Genomic DNA, 20,197 nt, shown 5'->3' with positions numbered 1-20,197 from the left:
CCAGGAAATTAGTGATATGTCTATATATAATTAATCGTGCACCTCATATCGGGCCGATTTAATTGTCATTTTTAATTAAGCTCAATTATTGTTATACTTTAATTAAAGTAATTTAAATATATTTTGTTCTTTTTTTTGGCCCGCAGCTGGCATGACAATGTCTATGTAAATACATGAAAAGTCGGTATATGCTCCGAATATGTAGTCTTTAAGTTCGTGTAAAATTTTGTGGTAATATTTGGATTATTAACAAGTTTATCTATCGCTATCGCTTGTGAATGAAAGATCAATCTGAAGTAGATACGGAGAATGGCTGAAACAATCTAATCCTTTGGGTACTTTTATAAATTGATTTTAACGAAATTGGACAAAAGTTACGGAGTAAGGTTTCATTTATATTTCATGCTTACATTTAGCGATGTACTTTACGATTGATTGCTTGGGGTACCAAATTGTTTGGAATGTTTTTTAGGATAAACTTATTTATTATCATTTTAATCGACGTTTTTGGATATAAATAAAAAAATTCGGCTGATTTCGATTGTTATAATTTCCGCCGCTAAGCATCTTTACTGAATCGTATTAAAACATTAGTACAATAAGTAATCAAGTATATATCGGATCGATACTGTTACTGTCAGCTGTCATTGTCATTACATGTCACAGACCTTATAATTAACAACGTCAAAGTCAAATCAGTAATTACTAGTACTTTATTTGATAATGACACGCTGTTACCATTAACTATAGAGTAGTCGTTAATTTATAGATCAGGCAATATTACCAAATCAATTAAACAGTTAAAGCACATTTTAAAGCGATTTGAGTTTAATATAATATTTAATTTATAATCTCACATATTCCATATCGAAAAAATAACAAATTTGTTTTTTAAACTTCAACAAAAAAATCCTTCTTAATTTAGAACAAGTTAAACACTTGAGAACATTCCCACAAATACGAGGAAATTCGAAGGAAATCAATCACCTTTATTTACAGCTGTGTACAAGCCGATAGGCGCACATCCAAAATCCATGAGCCGAATAAACGAGATCAAACGTTATCAAAATCTCGCTCAAGCCTTCATATAACCTTCTGAAGGTTTCTGGTGGCTCTCACGCGAGAAATTAAAGGTCTAATATCGACCCTGCAACTGATAGGCCCTTTTTTAACGCCACTTATCTAGACCCGCTTCAATGAATACCAAACTATCCTATGCGGGTTTCAGAAGGTATTGGTTGAAATCATGGACTATATGAGACCATTATTTCATCAACTATAAATATCTTTACAATGGCTCGGCGTTGAGAAAAAAATTCAGTTGTCTGTAAACAACGTGTGTGACAACGTGATAAGAAAATACTGATGAAATGGTTGCATTAAAAAATAAAATTTATTTGTTTGATAGATATTTTGTATTGAAAACACACTTGAATTGATCAAGTTACATTTATTTGTACGCATAAATACTTTTATAATAATAATTAATAAGAGACAGATATCGAACTTATAAAAACACTTCTTATTTATACGCAAATTTATGAAAATAATCAAAAAAATAAAGAAGTTATGCGAAGAAAAACAGGGATAAGAAACGTTCAAGTGTGTAATGTGTGTGCGTTGTGTTTGTAACTGGCCCTGGCACAGCATTATGCTGTGGAGCGCTGGTCATTCTGCCAGAGACCACAGCAGTAAGTTTGCGCCTCAGACGCAAAAAGAAAAAGGATGTAATAATAAAAATAGTAGATAATAATATTAATATAGCCTTGGAAAATGTGTGTGTATATAGTAAATAAAAACTAAGAATAATTGTTACTAAAAGTACTTTAAGAAAAAGATATAGTATAAATGTTTTTAGGCGAATAAAAAATAGATTTCATGGGATTTTTGTTGAGTAAGTAGATATATACATAGTACTTTATAACTGCGACATAATTTTGATTTCAGTTAATAAATACATATTGGTAAATAGTGACAAGAATTACTTGATATTTTAATTTTCATACATCGCGTGTATTGCATGTATGCAAAACGTCAAGTCGAATAATGTTACAATAATTAATACTACAGTAATTACACGCTTTCTTATCTGATGGGAGCGGTGTATTATTGTACTATCCGACTTAGTTCGGTCTTGGTGAGGTTTTAGGTTTATAGATTATAAACACATGTTTTTTTTTAATAGAACAGAACTCTTTTCTTGAAGGACCCTAAGTCGAATTGGTTTGGAAATACTTCGGTGTAATTTAAGTGAATTGGCATTGTAAGTATGTACTGCAATATCTGTTGTCCAATTTGGCTTAAGCTAAGGTCAGATTCGGTGAGCAAACAAGACTCAGTCGAGGCATCCTGAGAAGCTCTTGATTAATCTCGGCTAGATGGGTGGAGTTTAATTAAAATGGGATTATGTGAGGCTGCATTCGGCCTACGTGAAGCTAAGATCGCCAGAAGAATTAATCTGGAAGATGTAATCGGCCAATGAAATTGATACACGGAAGTAGATGTGTTAGATATCTTCCAATACCTTGGAAAAATAAAATCAATCAAATAAAATGTACCAAAATAATTACGATTAATAAAGTTTAATAAAAGTTAAAATGTTCTTAGAATTCAGTGTTTCATTTATTGTTTGGCTTTAAATAGAATTAAATGTTTATTTAATAAATTAAGTTTCATTTCATGGGTACAACGAACAAATCAATAAAACTATGGAGTTATATAAACTATACATGTAAGATATAATTTTCATAAAAAATAGTTAGTAGTCAAATGTTTAACATTTACAATTTTTATCAACATAATCTGATTTAACATGTATTTGTAAAGATACAGCAATATTAGCATAGTGCCTTCAGCGTGTGACTCTCATACCTGAGGTCGTAGGTTCGATCCCCGGACTAATGGACTTTATTTTTATGTTCGCATTTAATATTTACTCGAACAGTGAAGGACAACACCGTGAGGAAATCGGCTTGCCTTAGACCCAAAAAGTCAACGGCGAGTGTCAGGCTGATCACCTTTTTTTTATAGAACAGGGGCAAACGGGCAGGATTCTCATCTGATATTAAGTGATACCGCCACCCATGGACACTCTCAATGCCAGAGGGCTCGCGAGTGCGTTGCCGGCCTTTTAAGAATTGGCATACTATTAGATTGACAAATGATCATGAAACAGATACAGAGACTCTGAGGCCCAGACTTAAAAAGGTGCCACTGATTTTAACAATAAATGATTGCGAATGGCGAAAACCGGGTTGTAATTTTAAATATTTCCCGTAATTAGTTATCCCTAGATTTGAACTCGGGAGCTTAACGATGTGACCGAAAACCAAAAGATCAAAACAAGAATCTACACCATACGTTTGTTAAACCATTAAAACATTTATAAATTCTCTAAATCGACATTCCAACTGCGTTAAAATAAATTCCAAATAAAGAATTACCGTTGCTGTTTCATTACATCGTTTGCATAATCAACAAGGCAAGTTTTAATCGAGTTACTTCGTACAAATCCGGAATTACTCAGTTAATTCGGTCCATCCGTTGGCCTGTTTTATTCCCATACAATGTTTGCGGGGCATAAAGAAAATCACGGCTACGCAATCTCTGTACTGTAGCCACTTTTCCTCGTCAGTTACATCGTCGTTCTTTGGGCTAATAATTTGAGGGATAAGAGGCTAAGCTCCCCGACTCACTTAGTTCGGTCCTCGTGGGACGGTCTTTACCCTACAAATTGAGTTTTGCGAATTGATTCAAAAAGCATTTACGACAAAGACGTGTTTTGCAAGTATTATTTTGAGATTACAATCACAACGACATAGGATGGCTTATCTATAGTAACATTTACATGGCTGTTAACAACAAATATTCTATGGAGCGTGCCTTTTTTTATAGAACGGGGGGCAAACGGGCAGGAGGCTCACCTGATGTTAAGTGATACCGCCGCCCATAGACACTCTCATTTAATCAATTACCATCTAAAATTCGCAATATTGGCACTAATGGCGACGTGTATCTCGCTCGTATATATATATTAATATTAAGTTCCTCATCTAAATTTTTTTTTTGTAATGAGAAATAAAGTACTTTAAACATTTAATGGCGTAAAGACAACTTTAGATATAGTAAGTTTGTTAGCTGTAAATCTTTCTCCGTAAGTAAAATAAAATAAAAATATATCTAATATAAAATAAGTGTTCAGCCTTGCGAAGATAGGCTGCTAAATAAGATGTATGATTTCAAGTTTTCTAATTTTGAGGATACCATTGCAATTCTGTTTGATTGGTTGACATAGTCAATGAGTCAAAATTTGACATTTTACGTATACTTGCACTGATGAATTTCCACACTCACAGGTTTACCACCACTCATGAGCGATTCGCAACCCTGTCAAATGGAGTGGAGGATATAGAATAGATCAGAACTAAAGAGCGCGTCTGAAGAAAATATTTGTTTTGCAACCTAAACAAGTACATACCTGTTCTCTTCTCAGGGTCTCTGAACAATACATCATCGAGGGGTGTGGGCGGAGACCGACCCTTGCTATTGACAGCTGCTGCTACGAGACGAAAGCGAACGTCCCACTCAAGACTCCGTACGGTCCACATAGGCTCGTCAGATGTCAGATTTATTCTGAAAACATATTAAACTTATAAAAACAATTCTTTTTTATCAAGATTTTTAATCAATAAAGCAGTTTTAAATAAATAATATTTTATCTATCCTTAATATAAGATGGCCTAGTTAATAAATAATAATTTAAAAACTGATATTTCATATAAAAAATAAATATTTAAGCAACCAACATTTTTTTGTTTTACTTTCAAAATTATGCTTTGTTTTTGATGTTTTTTTTAAATATGAGTAAACAGTAATAATCTTTAAATAATCTTAAAATAATCTAGTTGTAAATATAAACCATTCTTAAATCCACCTGAACACATCAAAATCGGTCCAGCCGCTTAAGAGCTTAGACAGATACACTAGCGTACCCGACAGATGTAGATAAAAAAAACACAATTGTAATAGAAACATATCAAATCCATTCAAATGTCAGGGAGAAGTTAAATTTACGTTTGACAAATGCACAGAAGTTTTATATAAACATGTGAAACAAAATAATTCACTGTCATATCAAAAGATAAATTCACTTAACGTCAGCTCTGTGTTAAGGTAATTAATGAAAACCTTATCCCTGCCCTGAAAATATATGCAGAGGGTACATTTTAATTATGTTATTTTTATGAATAGGAAGTTAAATAATCTTAGAAGTTCTCGTTTCAGTTATCAATAAAAAATATGCCTCTTTGATCTTTTGGTTAGTGATTTAGTTCGAAATTTCTGATTTTTGTTAGAAAATGTTAATAGCTTTCAGATTCAGTGACTTGTCAAACTTTTTATTACATCAATTAAAAAAAGCCTGTAATGGACTAAAACATTAACAGGGTTACATTATGTCCATGTCATTGTTTAGTAGAACTCAGAGTTAAGGCCGCCTCCCAATTCTTCGACTTGTTTTTCATTTCCCAACACTTATCTACGCATAATCTCTTTTATTCTATCCATAAATAACAGTAATATATTTCCATGTTTTACATTACAGTTGTTTAATGTACGATATAAATTTAATTAGAGGTCAAACGTTGATAAGACTTATCAACGTCATTACCTAGATTTACACTTTTTTATCAATACTTTATTACTTATGGTTTTGTTATTGTATTATTTTGGTTGAATTAATCACCTCTCTAAAGCAGTGTTGGCCTAGTGGCTTCAGCGTGCGACTCTCATACCTGAGGTCGTCGGTTCGATCCCCGGCTGTGCACCAATGGAATTTATTTCTATGTGCGCATTTAACATTTGCTCGAACGGTGAAGGAAAACACCGTGAGGAAATCGACATGTCTTTGACCAATAAAGTTTTTTTCCCATTTTCACACGCTTTCTATTACATGATTTCATAAGGAGATACTTATTACTTATGATTCGAATCGTCCTCATTTTGTCATGTGTTTATTTTTTTCATAGTTCGAAATATGAGCTTAATTATGTCAATCATTAACACAATAAGTCTTCGTGTACCATCTTAGTATTTCATTCCCTTTTTAACTCCCACAAATATAAAATACATATAACTGACGACTATAGTGTATTGCAGTAAATGTTATTACACATATATCTCTTCAATAGGCAATTTCACTCCATTACAGTTTTTATGAGCACGAAACCGTCTTCGTATTTTATATAATGTTTTATTATGACTATGAAAACCATACGAAATTATTGTACAGTTATATCTTCCCAGTCATATTATTCAAGGCTATTTCTGCTAGCAGATTTATATGTAGTCAAAATGAATGACACAATAATAATTAGACTAAATAACATTATACGACAAATAAGCAATCCAAGAAAAACTACGTGAAGTGACGTATTATCGTATTGTACTCGCGTTTTGTGCGATTCCCGGAGCCCATCCTTTCACCTCCTCCCTTTCTCAGTTAGCTGTTGCTGTGGAGAATCCCCCTCTGGGCATCAACCGAGTCAATTTAAGCATTGGGGACCATCCCTCTTATTCAGAGTGGGAAAAAAAAATTGACAAAATTCTATTTTATTAATTTATATAAAACAATTTCTTAGTAAACCGCAGCAGTTACTGTAATTTTGCATTTCCGATTCCTTTATGCAGTTTCAATTTTTCATATGATGAATGATGAATATATGAAACAAATGCAGAGATGTGAGATCGAGAAAAGGTTGGAATGTCACTAAATAAGATATACATATACTGTATATTGTTCTGGAATAACTGGAACTAACATGAATTAGTCAGTCAAAGTCAGTATAAAATGCATAAAAATAAATACAATTAAGAGTTCTAATAACAATCTACTCCTCCCTCAAAGACAGCGCTTTTTTGGCGGCGAGTAGGCTAGTTTGCCTCCTATCATATAAAAAAAAACTAACAAAACTTTGAGTGAAGTGCCATATATCAAATACTCTAATTATAAACAATGTTTGGCTTTAAAAAGAGAAAATAATAATAGTAATTTTTAAATTTCATAAAATACAACATGTAAATGTTTTTATTTGATTAGATTGCTGTCAATTAAAAACACATTTGTACCAGGCGTGCCTTGTATCTTGTGACTGTTACCGTTTACTCGTATACAACCCGTCTATCTAAAGCCAAGATTTTAATAAGACACAAAATGTGTCCAAAAATAGAGATATGTGTACTCGTTAGCGATTGTCCAAGCCCCCGTCATTGTTCCCTGTACGTAAACCCTTTTTTGGGTCATTACTTTCCGGAGTGATTTTAAGCTTTTTTGTATCCTAATGACACAACATGATGCTTTATAACATCGTTTACGAGCTTTATCTCTGGGTTTTTCCATAAGAAACAGAGTTCTTTCATACACCACGCTATAGTCTAGTATAAGGGTTTAAGCATTTCCTTTCTATTTAGATTATGTTTTGAGTCGTTATTGAAAAATGTCAATAATGCATATCATGTATCACATATGTCTTATAGGTCGCAAGCGCACACCACCGCTGATGAATTCGTTACCTTATACACAAACGTACAAATAAAAAAGTAGGTTAGTAAGTTATTAGGCAGCGGGCGTCCCTATAAGATTTAATATTTGAAAACTTAAAAGCCCGGCAACGCGAAGCGAACCCGAAGCGGCATCTCTCTGGTATTGAGAGTGTCCATGGGCGGCGTTATAACTTAATATCCTGCCCGTTTGCTCTATTAAAAAAAAATTACATATAGGTCCCTTATAGGGGACCCTTTAGCGCATGTGCAAAGGTCGGACAGTGAAGTAGGATATCGAGGGTATCGAAAGAGTAGAGGAAGATCTATTGCAGCAAAAAGCAAGGTATTGACGGAGGTGGTACAGGACAGGGAGCGCTGAAAGATTCTCATATCGGAACCCACACATTCTTTGGGTCGCAGAGTATGAATGCACTCACACACTGAGAAAATTACATCACAAAACTATTTCCTACATTTTACAAAACAAAGGAATCCACAAAGCATCCCCTTATCCAATATTAACACTCAATTGGATTACCTATAGCAATATTTATCCCAGAATTTCCCATACATTGTTTAACATTTAGCCGCATTGCTGACTTGTCTGTTATTACGTTATTCTGTCGGTTTTAATGCATAATTAACGGTAGGTGAAATGAGCGTGGCATGTTTACACCTCATATCACTTTGGTATATAGGAAACCTGGTTTCTCTTTATATATTTAGTAATTATATTTATAGTGCAATAAATTCTTCCAGCTGTTATTACGATTAAATGAAAATTTCTTTCTAGCCAATCTGTTTAATATCTATTGTGGAAAAGGTTGCCCGGCTCGCCATAACACTCAGACCGTAGTTAATAATAATTTTTAAATAAATTAAAAATATTTTTATGGGAAGTTTAAATATATTGACTATTCTACGTTTGTAAAAATACATTAATAATATTCAAATGTTTATCTTCAGTTATATACGTAAAACCATTTCCGTTTGACGTTAAAAGGTACAAGTAAAAGTCACTTAAAGTAAACCTAAATAATCCTTTTAGCGAGTAGTGAAAACGTATTTCTTATGCCCAAACCGAAAGATAAATCGTTTAAAAGATTTTACATAACGTCCGTTGCTACTTCATAATCTTCAAAAGCATTTCCTTTATGCTATTTCCCCTGAGATTTCACTCAACACGTTTTTATTAAATATTCACGTTCCATATTTAAATGATCAACTTTGATCGCAGCATAGGGCCTGTCATAAGCGTGCATAACAGCTGTCAAACCATTCTGTTTGAAGTTTGAAATATAAGTCACAAGCCGAGATAGTGACTTATGGTACAATTTAGTATATGGGTATGAGTATTCAATATAGGGTAGAGTTTAACACAGCGAACCTAAAATTATAAAAAAATATTCCACACATTTATCGCGTCTAATATATCATGAACCTAACTTTTTATAAGTTAGTTTAGAAATGTTATCAATACAAAAATATCTGATTCTAATTTTAAATAGGCGGTAACCCACTTACGATCCTTCTGGTAGTGAGAGTGTTCATGGTGTCACTTTCCATCAGATGAGTCACCTGCTTGTTTGCATTCAATAAAAAACACACTGCCAGAGGCCTTGCGAGAGCGTTGGTGGTCTTTTAGAATAGGTATACTCTTTACATATGTGTTTTTTTCTCTTGTCATGTGATCCGTCCATCTTCACTTAAGTTTTCATCTTATGCCTCTCTTACGTTTCCCATCTTATGGGTACACTCCGTTACGATGCTGTTCTATTTTATTTATTTTCTCTCTATATCTTAATATATTGATTAAACAATATTTACTCTTGTGAGTGGAGATCAACTCTTTTAATTTAACTATAATTTAATAAATAAATTTTGACAAAAAAGGTTCGAAATGGTCCAGAAATGTAAATAATACGAAAGATCATGGAAAAATGTCGGACGTCAGTGTCACAAAGTCGAGGCACGCAGACTCGAGCACGAAGAGCAGATTGCCTCTGCAATATTAAAAACAATGTCTCCCCACGGCCACAGAATGAATTTACACAGTAGGACGACCTACTGACAGCCAATATAGCACGAGTGATTTCTACAAACTATGCACGTGATTACTAAGACTTACAGTTACAACAAACAAATTATATGCTCAATGATGTTTTAAATGCCTCAATAATATAAATAAAACCATGATAAAATCGTTATAGGTACATTTATTTAAATGCAATAAACTGACTGCCAGATATAGAACTAAATATTTTCGATACAAAAATCTAAATCAAAAGTATAAAATCATAAAAAGAAGATGTAACATAGGTAAGGGTGTATAAATTGAACTTATACATTCAAATCCTGAAAATCTAAAGTATTTCCAAACCAATTCAATTTAGGGTACTTCAAGACTTGTGAGCCTACTGGCAATGTGAGTGTCTATGCTCGGAAGTATCACTTAGCAAATGGTGAGCCCCCTGCCATTTGGCTTCTTTTACAAAAAAGAAATAGTTATTACAACTGTTTAAAATACTCTGTGTAAAGGCCCTTCCCCCTCGTTGGCAAACGGTGCCGCTTATTAGTAAAATGTTGCTTTTTATTGCGAGGGTAGCTCAAGAGGTATGATTAGAGAGGTCTTCATTAGCTCAGTTTGAGTCTGCCCGTGTAATTAAGTGGACGTAATGTCTATTTAACGTGGCTCTTATTTATTTTTATCATTAAATTTATATGGCCTCTTTCCGCCACCGACTCATTTAACGTTGTCTTGCAATGGAAAATGCTGTATTTATGGCGCAAGTTACATAATTTAAACGGGAAAAAATATTAATAATGATCTACCCTACAAGGGCCATATGAATCGCAAGTGTTCCGGAATAATGAAGACTGCTATGTTATTAAAAAATAAAAGGCCGGCAACGCACTCGCGAGCCCTCTGGCTCTATTGAGAGTGTCTATAGGTGGCGGTATCACTTAAAATCAGGTGAGCCTCCTGCCCGTTTGACCCATATTTATAAATTTATGTTTATAAATGTTTATAAATTTAGATATTGTGTTTTCAAATTAAAATTAAAAAACCAACAACCGCACTAAAAGAACACATAATATATAATGCTAAATGCTTCTAATTTTACATTTACCGCCAGTTCCCAAATCAAGAACGTAGAACGGACGAGAAGAACTGACAATAAACTATCCGCCACTGTTTTTTAATAGCCAAGTTTTTTTTGTTTTACACAATTTTTGTAAGAGGCTGCAACTATTACACCATGTACATGATATCTTTAAGTTAATAATGCAGTAGTATCAAGGTGAATCAAGGTAGACAATTATTAAACATATTCACGTCATGTCACGAGAAGTCACGTTGAGTACTTACCACCCACAGCCACATGCCAGCCCCCAAAACATTCATACTTCATATATATATAAGTTTATGACAAATATAGACCACTATTATATAGAACGATAGAAACGAATTTTGAAGATGGGCCGATTATCCCCTAAACTTATTTGAAAATGCCTAAAACCCTACATTAGTTACCCAAAGGGTTCGGAATTAACTTTCTAATATACATAACAATGATCGTAATCATTATTCAACGTACGTAATATTAATTTATAATTGATTTTGCACCCGTTTGAGTTAGAACTTTTGGGCGTTGCACAGCCGCTAGTTAAATATTTACGTTGGCGCCTGGTAGACACTACTCGTGTGCTTTGATCTTTCCTTTCTCAAAGAATAAGTTTGATTTAGAACCATTAGAACCAATTCCCAAATGAGCAAAGAACGGACGAGAAGAACACCACTCTTTTAATTGCCAAATTGTGATGTAGTAATAATAATAATGTAATAATAAAAATTCTTTATTAATTTTAAGTACATTTTCTTTTTAAAGTGTAAGATTTGGAAACTCTTTTAAGTAAAAAAATACCTGTGTTAGGGTTCCCAGCTCTTACATAAACAAATATAATTACTTTAAATAATGACATTATTTAACCTATTTTTTGAACGGTTTCCTTTTTATTTTTATTTTTTGATTTGTTATCATCACACCTGAGTGCATGAGTAAGTGTGTGGGTGTAAATGTTTGAGAGAGTGAATGAGTGAGTGAATGAGTAAAGTGTATTTCCATCGTGGGTCTCAAAAGGATCTCTAACACTGCATAAGGCGTGTTCATAAGCCAGTCTTTTATTAGGTTTATTTAGGTTGTAGGCAGTGAGAGGGTAGATGTTAAGATGATTATGTAAGAAGTATAAGATGGTAATGTAATGTAAGTACCGCTTTTTTATTTATGTTCACAACATTTGTCCTCTGGCCCAATTCAGAGGTATTATAAAGCCTACATTATTTGTGGGTCCTGCGGGGTATACGGAAAGCCGTTCTAACTACTTATCACTTTAAATATTTACAGAAAAGATTCAGCACGGTTTCTAGCGGCTATCGCTTCACCCCAGGGAGGGTAATACGCACTTACACTGTAAGAATTAGAAAATATATTTGAACAAAAGAAATCAATACATTTTATTGTTCTATAAATTTTAATTATAATAGGTATATTGTAAAGCGTACTAAACTATAACATTTAAGTATTGTACTCGCGTTTAATACAAAATAAAAATCATTAAAAAGCTACAATTTCATTATATTTTCTTCCTTTCATAATCTGTGATATGACAGACTACTGTATAAAAGTTTGAGTATTAAAATTTAGACAAGAACAACATTTAAACAACTCTATTTTTCTATTTTTGACTTTCTGTGATGCAAAGTACGTATAGTCTGTAATTAGTTTTTTATAAGTTTCATAAACCTAGTAATGTGATAAGTAATTAGTAAATTATTCAAGATAAGTTTTATAAATAGTAGGCAGTCATAAGTACCTGGGTGTCCCCTCGTTTCCTGAATAGACTTCGAGTAGAAAATGCTGCGGCAGGCCCCCATCAAAACCAGCCACGCAAGACACTTCAACAGAATCTGATGTTTGATTCCACAATGTACAATTCCTCGGTGCATGGGGCTTGCCTGGAAATCAATATTTAAAATAATAAATACATTATTGTAATTGGAAGAGTAGGATAAATTAGAAACAAGATGGATAGATTGCCTTTACTATACATAAAGTATTGCGGGGTGAGGGAGTACCCCAATAATTCTTTGAGAACTAAGTTTTCTGTGTAGGGGATATGTGCGATGACAAAGGCCAAGGTTATTTGTGATACCAAAGGTCAAAACAGATCTGTTGCTTGTGCAACAGATTTGTTTTTAATGGGGTTCTATGACCCCGTTAAAAACGCTTCTACTGCTAGCTGTCCCTCACAATCAACATCTTTAGATGTTCACAAGGAGTGTTCATAGTAGCGATATATATATTTGTATCATTGTATGTCATATAATATGTTGGTATTTCTTATTTCGTACAGGGACCCGATTTACGTAAATGAATCCTAATACATAATAATAATTCAACAATTACAAAAGTAAACTTCTTAACCAGTATTATGATTGGTTAATCTGAACTGCTGTCATATTAATACCATCAGCGGAACTCGTAGTTGTAATATCGAGTACCCGTATAGAAAATAAACATTTATTAATTTAGAATATATATATATATATATATTTTTACATTGTATTAAGTACGCAAGTTACTGTTAGACGGCTGGCGTGACAAACAATTACTGGATTCTTCGATTCTGTGGGCGGTTCTTCATTTTACTATTGCTTTAATTGTGGCAATCAGCAACTATTCAAGATATACAAACTGAAATAAATACTTGCTTCAAAACAATTGAATGCTAAAAGCATTCAATTGTTTTCCTACGATTTAATTGTTTGAAAATGTATCAATGACATTATTGTCCATAAAGGGTTGTATATGTAAACACGGTCTCACCAAAATTAAAGGAAATTCGTATACAATTATTCACCCTAGTTACGGCTTAATCCCAAAGCAAAGGTATATCGAAATAAGGAAAGGCTTGGCCCCGTTTGGACAAAAGGTCAAGGTAAGGTCACGCACTTAGTATATTAAATGCATGGATTCGATTCTGAATGTTATAACAATCAGAAAATAGATTACATTATAAAGAAAATTACTTAGTAGATTCAATTTGACCTTGTCTTATTCGAGGCTTATGAATTTTAAATGTGAATTTATTTCGCATACTTTTAGGGTCTTCACAATGTCCGGATAAGTTCCAAATAAGCTATTTATTACTTATTGGTAGGTTAAACAGTATTTTTGCGTTTCACGACTGTCAGATAGCGCTATTCGTCATGAAACGCGCGTATCCTTATACGGAACTTTTATCTTTCGAATAATTTATGCGTTGCATAGCTATTTGGTACTTTATCCATACATTGTGAAACAGGTCTTTAAACTTATAATACGTGTAAAAATGATAATGAAAGGGAACTTTCTAAGGAAAAATTCTTACCCGCTGCAACCATTTGGAAAACGCAAGGTGTCAGCTGGTTTCCCACTTCATTGGACGCTGAACACGATAGAGTGCCATAATCCAGGTCTGCTACTGGTGTGTACCTAGAATTAAATATTAATACATATAGCGAGAACAACGATACTTGTTAAAAAAGGTTTCCTAATAATAATAAAAGCCAATGTCGATACAAATATTTGCTCAGATTACGAAACGAAAATGAAACGGACTTTATTTATTCTTACATATGCGAAAACGATGATTTTGACCTCTTACTTGTCTACTAAGAAAATAATTGTTCAAACAAACAAAACAAAAATCATATACTAAATGCTTCTAATTTTACATTTACTGCCAGTTCTCAAATCAAGGGCGTGGAACGGAAGAGAAGAACTGGCAATAAGCTCTCAAGAAACAGATACAGATGACCAAGAGTTGTGTGCCCTTTTGGTAAGATATGATAGGGCAAACGAGCCTACGGGATATCAAAAAAGGGCCATCATTAACTCATCGCCCATGGACACCCATTGGAGTGGAATATTTATTAAAAATAAACATTTTTCGGCTCCGAGTGGTCCAACATGCAGCACATTGGGTGTCGACACCGGATACTCGGATCCGAGAGCTAGGAATGGCAATGGTGTAAAAAAATGATCGGGACGCTCGCACGCATCCGAGTGGGCTGTACCGCTACTATGACCCCGCTCCACTAGGATCCGAGAAAAGAGCACTTAATGCGTTAAATAATACCAAGCTTTAGAACAGTTTAAATGAAAGTAAACTTTTACCAGGTACCTGACCGCGCCTGGCCCGCGACAGACGGAGTGGAACCGGATGGAGGAGGCCTATGTCCAACGGTGGACAAACCAAGACTTAACTAAATGATAAAACATTCCTAAATTTTAAAGTTTTTTTTTGGTAATAAAGGCTATGATTATTATTACAAACTTTTCCCAAATAAGTTTTTAAGTATTTAAACTCACTTGAGACTAGATGCGCTCCCGTTTGATGTATATCGGTCCGCAGCAACATCTATCGTTTCACCAGAGTTATTGAACTTCCATTTGAAAACAGCAGCTGGTGGATCCGCGTCCACCTCACATACGATCACTACTGACTCTCCTCTTGCTGCCCCTACCACTGATACACCAGCAGTACTAGCAGTACGGCATGAAGGAGCGTCTGAAAAATATTTTTCATAAGTGGAGGCGACGAATACTGTGAGTCTACTGTGAGATAAAGAAAAAAGAAAAAAAACTAAGTAATATTTACAATGCCTTGTATAAGTTCTTTGGACAGGAAAAAGCCTTGAAGTGGACTTCAATGCATTTTGAACTAGCGAGCCTTGGAATCGGCTTCCAGTGCTGGTCTTACCTCTACGAGTACTTAGAAAACGCTAGGGTACCGTCTTAATTTATTATTTTTTCTCTCTATCTGATTTTTCTTTTAATCTTCTGTATTTCCAAGTCTGGCAAATAATATACAAATAAATAACTTGACACTATTACCAATATCGTTTTCAATATACCGTGTAAATGAGAAAACATTATCGTATTCCAATCTCGCAATAGAACTATCTCTATAATAGTTCGCTTTCCGAAGATTGAAACGGAGACATCACGATTGAGGTGGGCCAGATAGTATCTAAAACTCGACTGTCACAATCTATACAAGCTGCTTTGACCGTTATATCTATAGCCGCAAGGGTTAATTTCGCGTGTCTAAAGCAAATATAAGTAAGGTATTTCGGTGTGTTGTAGAGCAATTTGATAGAAATGAGCGGTAAGGTTGGAGTGGAATCGAAGGTGAAATGCATTAAGTGGAGCCGTCCCTTGTAACACGCGAACGGTCAGTTGTGAGTTATGTATGGGACTTTATGAGATAAATGGGACACATTCCAGCTTTGAAATTCTATACGGTTCAAGTAGCTCTTGCTACGAGATATCTACTTCGATTAAATCACTTGATTAAACTGTATGGAATTTTACAAACAAATCTAGTGTGTCCCTGTTTCATAGGAATTTACATTTGTTTAATATTGTTTGAAATAAACGCTAAGCTGCCCACAGTATTTTCGAACCGTTTCGACTTACGGTCCTTCAATAAAAGAGCGTGGCAATTCTTAAAGGGCCGGCAACGGACTAATAAGGCGCGCAAATAAGGTTAGACTCCTGCACGTTTGCCCTTTATTCCTTTTCATAGAACTGTTCTATAAAAAAAGAAACTCAGTCGTTGGAAATCTAAATGTCGGACGACGATAGTAATACTTTGCTTTGTATCGGCGACATATATACACAATTTTTATTTTTTTGTTTTATTTAGGGAATATTAATTTGCTTAAAGAAATCATGAAAAATAAAACACAAGCATGGTCATTAAAAGGTCTTTAATACTTGTACACTACCTGTACTAGCATATGGATCATAAACTTGGGCGCCTACTAAAGCGCAGTATACAAAGCTACAGGTGTGTCGATGGTGTACAGAAAAGTGGAGAAAAAAACTGCTTAACTGGTGCCCAAGGTACAGCAAAAGAGGGAGACAACTCAGAAGATGGATAGACCACATTAAGAAACAGCAAATGGTAGAAGGCAGAGAGTAGCACAGTGCAGAGAAGAATGGCGGGATTTGAAAGAGGTCTTTGCCAAAAAAGTGCATACAGATGGTGATTAAAATGAAAAGTTGTTTAAATGTACTTATAAAATGTATCTGAATAAAGGCTATTATTATTATAAGCTTTTAAATACGGTTTCCTTACGATGTTTTCCTTCAAAAAAAAAACGTTTACAACTGCGTTACAAACGCAGGACCTCAGTCCCTAAGCATTGTACATTGTATTTACATAAATTATTAATAATACATTTTCATGAACCAAACAGTCCAATAATAATTAAAAGCTAAAGTAATTTTGGAATAAACGCAAAATGTTTTGCGGTTTAATGTATAAAATTTACGATAGATTAAAACAAATATCAATGATTCGTGAAATTATATTTTATAGAGCTTTTGAATAATAACTGATGCTTGAATTAATCACGTATGTTCTTGGAAAAGGTGAATGCTTTTCAAATGAGAGGAATTCGATAATAAAATTTCATTGTTCTATTTTCACTTTTCTTTGTTTTTAGCGATGAACAAGAAAATGCACTCACTTGATTGCGTTCACACGTATTTGTTTCGTAGAAAGTTACGATTATTAGAAATGGTGTGAGAATTTATACGTGTTTTTCTTATTATAAATCACTAGTTTCCCTCGTGCCATTGGAATTTCGTTGAATTTCTTATACAATTGTTTTTACTTAGACTTTTTAATAGCTATATTATACAACACATGGAAGATTTTGCTGGCTACATAGAGACTCTTGTTTGAGAACAAAAACTTTTTCTCATTGCGAGTTTGGCGGTCAGCAATATATTCTGCGACTCATTTTTATTTATATTGATTACTTGAAGATGTGGGGACCCATACATAGAAACATTTTGTAAAACAAAACGATTAAAAAAAGAGTAGACTGCAGACAGTAAACGTAAATTTTGATACCCTTTTAATACCTTTAATATTTCGTGAAGGCTTATCATCAGTACAAATATATGTATGCCATTGAACAATTATATTACCTAGCCTGCAAGTTAAAGATTTTTTGTCTACTTGGCTATGGAGATCATAACACAGACGCATTGTTCAATAAATACTATGGCATACATTTTGACGAATTTAGACCGTTCTGAAAAGTAACAGGAAGTAAATATAACAATTATTTTATTTTTCGTATTTTTATTCTTCTACTATACTACTAAAGTTTTGGTTTTAGTGACATTCTGTCTAACTTTGACTCTCAATGCTGAGGTCTAAGATTCGAAGCACGGCTGTGCACCAATGGAATTGTCTATGTCTACAACGGACAGTCGCTCTTACAGTTAAGAAGAACATAGTGAGTTTATAAATTGACGGCGTGTATAATGAAGACATAGACGGATCATCTAATTTTATAAAAGAGAAAGAAAGACGTAACATATACATAAATCTGCTTTGCTAAGATACTAAGAGGTTATCACGGTTTTTTTGTTAATTGTAATGTAAATAGTGTTATTATAATCTGTAAGGGCCCAAAGGCGGTCCACCAGTCGTTAACCATCATGTAAAATATCGAGTCTCCTACTTTTTCTAGTTCTATATAAAACTAATTCAAAAAGGAATCGTCTTGCCGTGATAATTGGTTAAAAAAAGGACGATGTCACATCGCGGAAACTTCATTCCAAAACAATTTTCTCGTGTTGGTAGAATTTATTGCAACATTTTCCGGCATGGGCCCATTAAAAATTCCCATCTTGTTTCATCCCATCTCACGATTTGGGGTATAAGAAATTTACCCGTTACGATACGATATTATTTAAGTCGGAGCAATGGCGCTGGTATCATTATTAATTTAATACAATACACAGTTTATTTAGTTAAAAACCGTTATATGGTTAATTTTATTTACCAATAATAATAGATCTACAAATTAACAAATTTTAGACAGTCTGTAGTAATTCACAGCCTTTATTATTTATGTTGAATTTAGTGTCAGCTGACTATGTAAAACCAAACAAACTTTAGCTTTATTATATTCAGTATAGTAAGTATTATAAAATGAAAATTATTGAAATAATTGACAGTGTAAAGTTTAATAGGTATTGCCAAACCATTTTGAAACAGTAAAAGTTCGTCAACTGGTCATTTAGATATGTATTAGTAGCGATCCAATATTAAAAACTCAATAAATTCAGTATTTGCCTACACATAATTACATATCAATATTAAAAATGTCGTATACTAATGTCGTACAATGTAAAAATCCATCCAACTACAACAGATACTGTAACGTAACGATCGCAGTCACCTGAGCCTCTTATTTCTACCGGTTGTAAAATCAAAATTGAACTGGGCTGTTTCTATAACGATTTAATAAATTTACATCACCGAACGTATCTTTTAACCGAAATAAGCAACAAGAATAAATAAAGGTATTAGTAGGTTCAGTGTGAGTATTTTATGAGGGTCGTATGTTCGAACCCCTTCTCTGCACTAAGGGACGATGTGAGCATTTCATTTCTTTACACTTTTTTCCGCAATAATTAAATGTTAATTTTCGCTTGAAGAAACCGCCAACTCGAGACGATTTTTACCTAATGTAAAATTTACAGGTTCTTTGAAAGCGAAGCGAAGTACCCAACTGGGTACCTCGCTTTGCTTCGCTCAGTCAATTGGCTACGCTTTCCAGAAATTCACCTTGTTCCTTCCTTATACCTATATACAGAGTAAACACTTTTTCATTATTATATGACATTTTAAACGTATACACTTCCCTGCTCGGGATCACACTAGAAATCCAGAGCTCCGTTTCGGCTTCATATATGCGCGGGCGCCGCATTAGCGTATGCAAAGGATAAATAAACATTAAACAATTAAAACTTAGGGCTATTATACAAAAGTACTTTAATAGCCCTAAATTCTTAAAAGGCCGGCATCGCACTCGCTAGCCCTCTAGCATGGACACTCTCAATAGCATTGAGAGTGTCCATAGGCGGCGGTATCACTTAACATCAGGTGAGCCTCCTGCCCGTTTGCCCCCTGTTCTATAAAAAAAAAATACTTTCCATAAAATTATTATTCCTTTCGTTCTAGTTTTGGGTGGCTAATGTGAACACATTCTCACTCGTTGAGCAATAAAGCAGCGATTGCTATTTCAAAGATCGTGTGGGCGTTTCATCAGCCTAATTAGAACAGAGAATCACAACTTGAAATTCCAATCAACGCAATACTTCACGATTCAATTAAGTTAATATCAAATTTCTCGATGTTCAAGCTGTTTCTTCAGTGCTCTTTACTACATAGTAAGCTTTACATCTGTACATTTTAAAGCTGCTTTGAATATTTGATAATTTATATTAATAAAAAGTGCCTGGAAGAAATCTCGACAAGGCTGCCAGTTGTCCTTCCTTTCATTTAATTATGTTCAATTTTTATATTGTTATGAAACGAAGTGTTAATAAATAAATGACCAGTATTGTGTGATATATTTGCATATTTGGTTAAATAAACTAGACTCTTGGTCAGACTTCCGTGCGCCAGTAATGTACATATTGTAATTTTGACATGATTATTCGTCTTTCTCACGCTTATATGGATTAAACGACACGTGAACGATAATTAGATATTATTTATATCGAAAAATTAATTGTTG

General features: G+C 33.9%; 1 protein-coding gene across 1 annotated transcript in view; it reads right to left on the bottom strand.

Annotated features, from left to right (window-relative positions):
* Nucleotides 1-20,197, bottom strand: part of LOC110995213 (nephrin) — a 333,726-nt gene that overhangs the window by 50,161 nt on the left and 263,368 nt on the right. Inside the window, exons 11-14 of the mRNA XM_045630341.1 lie at nt 14,955-15,153; nt 13,972-14,075; nt 12,415-12,556; nt 4,478-4,632 (exon numbers count right to left, since the gene is read on the bottom strand). Coding sequence (XP_045486297.1) covers nt 4,478-4,632; nt 12,415-12,556; nt 13,972-14,075; nt 14,955-15,153 — 600 coding nt within the window. The remainder of the gene's footprint in view (nt 1-4,477; nt 4,633-12,414; nt 12,557-13,971; nt 14,076-14,954; nt 15,154-20,197) is intronic.

This window comes from Pieris rapae, chromosome 12 (genome assembly GCF_905147795.1).
Source record: "Pieris rapae chromosome 12, ilPieRapa1.1, whole genome shotgun sequence".
Classification (NCBI taxonomy): domain Eukaryota; kingdom Metazoa; phylum Arthropoda; class Insecta; order Lepidoptera; family Pieridae; genus Pieris; species Pieris rapae.
Note: the sequence above shows the minus strand (reverse complement) of the source record. Positions and strands in the feature narration are given on the sequence as shown.